The 8682-nt window shown below is 39.9% G+C and overlaps 2 protein-coding genes across 2 annotated transcripts; both read left to right on the forward strand.

Annotated features, from left to right (window-relative positions):
- The first annotated feature begins 844 nt into the window (after window positions 1-844).
- Window positions 845-4855, forward strand: rack1 (receptor for activated C kinase 1). The gene is made up of 8 exons (XM_089023188.1): window positions 845-1052; window positions 1315-1486; window positions 2820-2967; window positions 3481-3576; window positions 3768-3878; window positions 4065-4205; window positions 4426-4536; window positions 4747-4855. The coding sequence occupies exons 1-8, from the start codon at window positions 944-946 to the stop codon at window positions 4810-4812; spliced, it is 954 nt and encodes a 317-aa protein (XP_088879314.1). The 5' UTR covers window positions 845-943; the 3' UTR covers window positions 4813-4855.
- Window positions 4856-4993: 138 nt separating this feature from the next.
- LOC148901404 (nucleoside diphosphate kinase 5-like) lies at window positions 4994-7835 on the forward strand. Its single transcript, XM_089023200.1, has 5 exons — window positions 4994-5500; window positions 5583-5779; window positions 6115-6215; window positions 6293-6411; window positions 6512-7835. The coding sequence occupies exons 1-5, from the start codon at window positions 5384-5386 to the stop codon at window positions 6593-6595; spliced, it is 618 nt and encodes a 205-aa protein (XP_088879326.1). The 5' UTR covers window positions 4994-5383; the 3' UTR covers window positions 6596-7835.
- Window positions 7836-8682: the final 847 nt, after the last annotated feature.

Genomic DNA, 8682 nt, shown 5'->3' on the forward strand with positions numbered 1-8682 from the left:
TTTATTCATGTATCTATAATAAAATAATTTGTTACATATAACTAGTTCATGATTAATTTCCAGGCTGGTCCAGTGGATATGAAACATCAATAAGAATTAAGACAAGAAACCCTTTCTTAGTCCCACAACGGCGAAATTTCCAATTCACAGCAGCAGTTATAAACGGAAGTTGAAGAAAATGTAGAACATACACATATGTCTATTTGTGCCGGTCCCAAGCCCGGATAAATACAGAGGGTTGTGTCAGGAAAGGCATCCGACGTAAAAGCTTGGCCAAAACAAACATGCGGATGAAACCTCTAAAGATGGAGGACAGTGATTTGCTGTGGCGAACCCTTGAAGGGAAAAGCCGAAAGGAAAAGAAGAAGACGTAATTAGATCAAACATTCGAACTCACTGTGCTGCCACCCATGTGCCATACGAGTTTATCATGTGTATCACAGTAAATTCTTGAATTTCAAGCTTTGGTCTAAATTTCTTAGTTTTTTTTTTGTTTTTGTTTTTTTGAATATTGATGATGTATTTGTCCAATGCCAGCTTCGCACAGCGACAGTTAGACATTTAAATACGCTTCCACTCGATGGCAGAGGGTACGGCAGAAGAGCAACGTATTCAATGAAACAGGCTCAATTTCCAACTGAGTTTATCAACTAAGAAGAAATTCTTATTCTTTCAGTGTACATCGATAGACCGCATTTCAGTATAAAATGTTTGTATGTGTTAACAACACTGCTTATATATTGCTGCGGGTTGTCTTTTCGTCAAATAGTTGACGTCACAATTTCCCAGAATCCTTTGCCGTCTTCTCGCCGCTCATAGTTTTTACATCCGGGTCTCGAGTTCCTTTTCCTCTCTGCCCAGATGGAATGAGGACCTAGGGTAAATTTGGACCTCTGAAAATCCAAAACCATCCTCGTAGAAGGCTTCGCTGATCGACGCCAAAATGACTGAGCAGATGACAGTTAGGGGGACCCTTAAGGGGCACAATGGATGGGTCACGCAGATCGCCACTACGCCTCAATATCCCGACATGATTCTGTCGGCCTCCCGAGGTGAGGTTTCGCCAACATGGCTACGCTCGAGTTCGCCGACTAACTACTTGGCCGTCGTCGTGCCAAATGACCCACAATACTATTGAAACTGTCCTTGAAATCAAAAGCGACCACAAGCACACGAATAATCAACCGCTTAAATCCCAAATTTAGACGTGTAGCGCGAACTTAGTGGATATCGCTTTTTTTCTGACGTTAGCATTTCAGGCTAGTGTGAGTGAAGTCGACGTGACTTGAACACTTAACTGTATTTCTTCTTCAGACAAAACCATCATCATGTGGAAGCTGACCCGTGATGAAACAAACTACGGTATCCCTCAGCGCTCATTGAAGGGTCACTCTCACTTTGTTAGCGATGTTGTGATCTCCTCCGACGGGCAGTTTGCCCTGTCTGGAGCCTGGGATAGCACCCTCCGTCTGTGGGACCTTAGCACGTAAGTACGGGCCGTACGGAAAAGGTGAAAGGTTTGCGACACGATACCTTAACGGACGTACCTTCGTCCCATTCATGACTGTTATTTCCACTATACGTTTGTACCGACCGCTCAATGTACCAGCAACACTTCTATGGGTAGGGATGTGACAATATTGTTCAATAATAATTAATCACACATTTTCTAACACCGTATCTAAGTGCATTTAAATAGATTTGAAATGATGTATAGATTATTGACGGACAATTTTAATTTTCGAAATATGAGGTGATTTTCTGCCTGAAATTACACAGTTAACAAATGAAAATCTCTGACCGACTTCTTTATTACAGTTTAAACTATATAACTTTTTAATTTTTTTCAGATCTTAACGAGTAAGGGACAATTGGAAAGCTTTTGAAGTTCTAAACAACAGAAAACATTCAAAATATATATTGGCAAATATCAACGATCGAATGCAGGCGGGTTTTCGTCAGAAATCAAAAATGGCTGTCACTGAACACTAGGAAGGAAAATTGAGCTCTAGAAATATATATGCTAATGCTTCTTTTTGCTTGAAACCTGGCAGTTATGGAGAAAAATATATATTCTACCCCTTCTATGAGTTATAAAAATACAATTTACTCACCTTTATAAAGTGTAGTGTTAGCAAAAAGAGTGTAAACTTCGATCGATTTTTATTCTCGTTTCTCATTGTCGTATTCGGAAAATTCAAGAACCACCATGGAGGGAAACGTGTAATACGTCATCATAAGCTGCATATCTTGGAAAATCCCACGAAGAATGATTACGTACTTCACAAAAATGCAAAGATATACGACTGCGGGTACAGAGTGCGCTCGGTTCACTGGACAGAAAAAATCGGGGTGGAATATAGGTCACTGTAGCGTACCTATTATGGGTTTTGCTGTCCAACTTTGATTAACTAGTTTCAACCAACATACGTTCCCACACAGGATAAAAACTCTTTCTATTGACTTTGAAGATATGCCTGATATCTTTCATTACACAATCTGTTACAAATTTAGTAAGATGTTAACCACTGGTAAATCCTGGAATATATAAGACACTGCATATTGCTTTTTATGAGTCTGCAGACTCATAAAAAAACAGTCTTATATGTGTTTTTATACACCTTGTTGAGACTGATGCTTATGGGGGAATTATTATTAAAAGGTTTATTCAAAAGGAAACATTGGTTTGTTGCCATTGATTATACTGTAGTGTATTTTTGTAGTTTTCTGACCTACCCCACTATTGGTCTGTCAATTTATTTGAGATTTTACGGCATTGTTACATCCCCAATGTCAACACCCGTGCAATGTCTCCACAGTGGCAACACCACCCGCCAGTTTGTTGGCCACACTAAAGATGTCCTGAGTGTGGCCTTCTCTGCCGATAACCGCCAAATTGTGTCAGGCTCTCGGGACAGAACCATCAAGCTGTGGAACACACTTGGAGTCTGCAAGTACACGATCCAGGTGAATGGCCAGAATGTGATCATTGCATTTCAATTAAAGAGCAGTCAGTCCACTTTGAACTGCTTTATTGAATGAAAACTAATGAAAGCAATGCATAATTAGCATTATTCCAGTTTCTGGCACTCGTTTATACAACACGCAGACTGGCCGATAGCCAGGTGCGAACATCCAACTCACTTGCACTTGAGGCCTATGTCACTCATAAGGCCAGGTCCCACCTTATAAAGCCACATGCATCAAAAGTCATGGTACTCATAATGTGAGGATAGCAGCCCCAAATGGAGACAAAATAAGACCACATGTTTGCAAGTGTAGATACTTTTTGATCGTGGAAAACAATCTCATATTCAATATCCATTGAGGTAATTGGTAGAATATTGAATTTCTAAAATATTCTGCCCTCCTGACCTGGTCCGAAATTAACATGGGCTCTTTGTTGATGACTATGGCAATACTGTATGCGTAACATTTTTTTTTCTAGCAGAGACAATGTGGATTCTGTTCCCCTTTCAGGATGAAGGCCATACAGAATGGGTGTCTTGTGTGCGCTTCTCCCCCAACAGCAGCAACCCCATTATTGTGTCTTGTGGCTGGGACAAGATGGTCAAGGTATGATGTTCCTTAAAGATTAAAAACAGATTTATCAGTTTCCATTTGCCCTGTGATTATTTCTTTTTGCATGTATTACCTTAATGTCATACATTGATGAAACACTTCATTATGAGGGCATGAACACAGCACAGCTTCAAATAAATTGTGTGACCTTTATATTAGTAACATCTCCCCACCCTCACCCGAAGGTGTGGAATCTTACCAACTGCAAGCTCAAGACAAACCACATTGGCCATACTGGTTACCTGAATACCGTGACAGTCTCTCCTGATGGCTCCCTGTGTGCATCTGGTGGAAAGGTAAATTATTTTTATTATTTATTTATTTTTTTTGTCCGGCTTGCAGAGTTTTGCAGTGATGAAGTCTTAATTCATCTGTTTTAATCATTGATGATAAAGAGGCTGTTTCTGAGTCTTAAGCGCCCATGAACGTGATCATTGTGCCCAAATACAATGACACTGGAGCATATCTGCGGTGTTCTTCAGGATGGTCAGGCCATGCTGTGGGACTTGAACGAGGGCAAGCACCTCTACACCCTTGACAGCGGTGCCACCATCAACGCCCTCTGCTTCAGCCCGAACCGGTACTGGCTGTGTGCCGCCACCGGTCCCAGTATCAAGATCTGGGTAAATGACTTTTTAACTCAAAGCCATATTGGTTGTATTTAAAGTTGCCGTGTATGTTATGGTGATGAAACTTCCAATGCCAGCTGCATTATTTGATGATAAAGATGCTGTTTCTGAGTAGTTTTTTTTTACCGTTTCTCCTCGCCCAAGAGCCTCTGTGTCTACATAATTTTTTTTTTTTTTTTTTTTTTTTTTTTTTTTTTTTTTTTTTTTTTTTCAGGATCTGGAGGGCAAGATTATTGTGGATGAGCTGAGACAAGAGGTGATCAGCACAAACAGCAAGGCCGAACCCCCCCAGTGCACCTCTCTGGCCTGGTCTGCTGATGGACAGGTACATGCTTGTTTCAATACAGATGTGTGAAAGTAATAGTCCCCCTGTGATTATTCCCATTCACTTCAAATTCTGATGTACATTGATGACAGTCCTGCAAATATGAGGGGCCAAATGATTTTATTTATTGATATTTTTTGTCAACGTCGTGCCATTTCAGATTCATATTTACATGTCTTTCCTATCTTTTATTTGTGCGTGTGTACACAGACCCTGTTTGCTGGCTACACCGACAACCTGATTAGAGTCTGGCAGGTTACTATTGGAACCCGATGAGAACTTTTCATCAAAACAGCTTTCAATAAAAGACTTTGACGAATTTGTGTGTATGGGATTCATCCTCTAAAATGTATTGGCTGAAATAATATACATCAGTTCATCATAATTTGATATATTGTACGTATAAACCAAAGTAGCACTTGTGTGCATCCAGGTCGTATGTTTATTGTCCGATCTTAATGGCGTCTTTCTTATGTTGGATAAACTTTGTTATGTTTTTGTAATGTACTGTAGTTCTAACATGGTCTCGTTGATTTTTTTTCTAGTTATGTGATGTGCAATGTTTTCTCGATTTGAATGCGATTCGCAATCGTGTCGTTTGGTTTTTGCTGCTGTTATCTAGGTGGCAGTGGTGTTGCATTGGAAAACTAGTTCATAGGCGGAGCCCTCAACAGTTTACTATTGGAGAAAATTAATTTAACAACCTCAGAGGTGCTATATATGTTAAAATCAGACGTCGTGGGGCTTAGGTTTGCCGATAATGTTTTTCAGGCACCTTCAGAGGCGCAATGTTTACCGTATCCAAGCAACGTCATGAACGACCTTCACAGTTCGTCATTTCGGGAGAATGGACTTTCCTCGTATTCACGTCGAAAGGACTTTAGCGCTCATTAAGCCGGATGCTATTAATAAAAGTGAGGAGATTGAGGACGTCATTCTGAGGCAAGGCTTTTCTATTTTGCAGGTAGGTTGAATTTAAATGTTCGGTCAATTAATGAGTTTCATATTCCGTTGGACGTCAAATGTGTCGAAAAATTCTCTGGTAGAAGAGGAAACTGCAGATGACTGCAGAACACTGCAGTGACTTCTATGCAGAACATTATGGGAAGCGACATTTTCCCAGTTTGACTGCCTACATGAGCTCTGGTCCCATCGTTGCCTTGACTCTGGCCCGAGACAATGCAGTAGCCCAGTGGAAAGCGATCATTGGACCCACGAAGGTCACAAAAAGTCAAACACAATGGTGAGCTGCAGTACAGTATTTCAATATATTTTTTTAACCAGCCAATTTATGCAGCACTTGTTTTGCGCCAATTTATCTGGAGCTAAATTGAAAGCCCTCAGACGTTTTCTACGTACGTTCTCACATTACGGCGGAAATATGGTCCATGAGAGAACTGGAACTTTTGTATCAATTGAAAAAAGTTTACGTTCACCTCTATGAAATATCAGCGCAAAACCAATTGTTTCTTTTCTCTTTTTTTCCTCACTCCTAATTCAATCCCCATCTGTCATATGCTTACATCTAGAGTGCCTGTTGATTTTTCTTATGAACGTGTATTTTGGTTTTCGCTCAAGGCTTCGAGCAAAATACGGCACGTCTGAACTTCAGAACGCTCTCCATGGCAGTGTGTCAATTCAGGCTGCTACCCAAGAGATCAAATTCATGTTCCCCAACAGTAAGGTGGACGCATGCACACTCGTATACACACACAATTCATTGTACTGTATTTATAATTGTGTTCAAAATATACAGCTATTATTGAGGCCTTTCCCACAAGAGAAGAAACTGAAGAATATCTGAGCCGATACGTGAATGAAACTTTGCTACACGGACTTGCTGAGCTCTGCAAATATAAGCCACTCAACCCATGTGTAAGTAGTCAATTTTATTTTAATGTTACGATAACCAATTCATTAATCACCAATAAAGTCTTTGTCACTGGCTTACTAAAATCTTTGCATCCCTCAAAAGGTTTGGCTGGCTGACTGGCTCATCAAAAACAATCCAAATGGGCCTCAAATATGTGATGGAGCTTTTGTAAAAGAAGTCATATGACTGATGGAGAAAGGGTAATGTGTATGTATACGGCAAACTTCAAAGGGAATACATGTACTGTAAAGTGAATGGATTTGTTACATGTCAAACTATTTACAACATATAACCTTTACTAACTGTAAACGCAAGTTTTGGACTTTCGTTTTAGACTATCAGAAAGAAAATCAAACTGAAATACTGTATAATTGAAATCAGGTAAAACGCATTTTTGGAGAATTTGCAGAGATACATTGCCATCCAGCGGTATTTTTAAGTATTTCTGTAATTAAAAGTTTTATGTCTAATTGTAGGCTGGTAGTATTAGAAAATATTTTGAAATTCGTGGTTGTATTGTATGCGCTGATTAATGGATTGCTCCTTGAGATGCAAAATCGGGGGTGGGGAATTTTTGGCTTAGGGGTGACGTTGATTTTTAAAATTTGACGAGCAAGCCGGGTTAGCACAAGATACGGTACATATAAGAGAACTGCATATACTGACAGTCCATACCAGGGGTGGCCAACCCGTGGTTCGCGAGCCGCATGCGGGTCTTTGGCTGGTTCAATGCGGCTCCCGGGATTTTACACAACCACAAAAACGCCTTGGCGGTGGCATATCCATTCAAACGACGGTTCTTAATGCACAGAATGAACCACATCAGTAGATCATAAATCACGCTAGTTGATTGACATAGAAGACTGGATCAGATGACTGGATCACCGCTCATGCGCAAACATCGGTGCTAAGTGGTGAACGCTAAGTTAGTCGAAGAATTACCTATGTTACCTATGTATGGTCCCAAATCAGCTGCGAGTGGTGGGCGTAGGAAATGGGGGAAAAAAGATTTGTATGTTTGGGTTTTTCAGGTTTCTTTTATGTTCGGGTGATCTGGCTGTTGCTCGTCGTAGATGCCTACATGCACGCGTGCATGGTCACGTGTGTGTGTGTGTGTGTGTGTGTGTGTGCAGGTGTGTGGCTCTTTGCAGTAATATAGTAAAAATAAAATGGCTCTTCTCTGACTGGTTAGCCACCGCCGGTCCATACCAATCATCAACAGACCAAAACCACTCGTGTCAACATTCATTTATTAATGAGAACAATGAAACAACTATGGTACAGCATATGTCCTGTATGAATGTCCAAGTATGTTAATATCCATGCGTGACAACATAAACAACAAATTGCAACAATATATGGCACAAAAACTGCAGCACACAGTGCATGTATGTAACAACTACAAAATAAAAAATATACAAACTAATGCGACGCTAGGTCTATTTGTTACAACATGAGATGAGTAAGACTTTGGCGGACTGGTTTAAAAAGACCAATGCGATCTGGACCGCGGGATGCAGTTTGCCCACCCCTGTGCTAAATAGATGTACATGTGTTTTCTTTACAGCTCTCAAATTGTATCTGATATCAATTACTGTTGTTTTCCTTAAACTGCCTATTCAGTGTTTCTTTTTCAGGGCATTCAAAATGCTTATTTAATTTTAGTCACTGTTGTTTGGGTGTCGTTTTCCTTAAACTTCGTGCACATGTCACACAACTATCATCGGGTGATACTACTACAGTACACAATGGTAGACTTACATTCTGGAAATTCTTTGTTTATCATAGTTGCTTGTTATTGCAGCACTCGTGTAACGTATACTACGGTAACAGAAACACATTATTTGTGTGTTCTACATACATGGATAATACATATGATTCTCATACTAATTCTGATTGATGTGTTTTGTCTTTAGTGTAAGTGTTTCCTTCTTCTTGAGAGCATTCGAAATGGATGATTGGATATAGCCTCTGCTGTTTTTGTCAAATGTGTGCTTTAATTCATTTTCCATCCTCCATCAGATTCCAAATAGCTTTTTTTATTAAAATTCAAACCTATGACTATGAATGTAGTTGGCAGGAGCTAAATCCAAATTTTAAACTGAGTGTTGTCATTCAATGTGAGGGCAAGGCAACAAAACATATAAGTCATATCTTATTGCACTTTAAAATAAAAGTGAATGGGTTCAAATAAATTCTTAATATGGTGCAAATATTCGATGCTCGGACACAATGGGGCAACAAAATATATCAGTCATGTGTTATCATACGTA

The sequence above is a fragment of the Hippocampus bargibanti genome, linkage group LG02 (assembly GCF_051943395.1).
Source record: "Hippocampus bargibanti isolate YZ-2025 linkage group LG02, ASM5194339v1, whole genome shotgun sequence".
Taxonomy (NCBI): Eukaryota; Metazoa; Chordata; class Actinopteri; order Syngnathiformes; family Syngnathidae; genus Hippocampus; species Hippocampus bargibanti.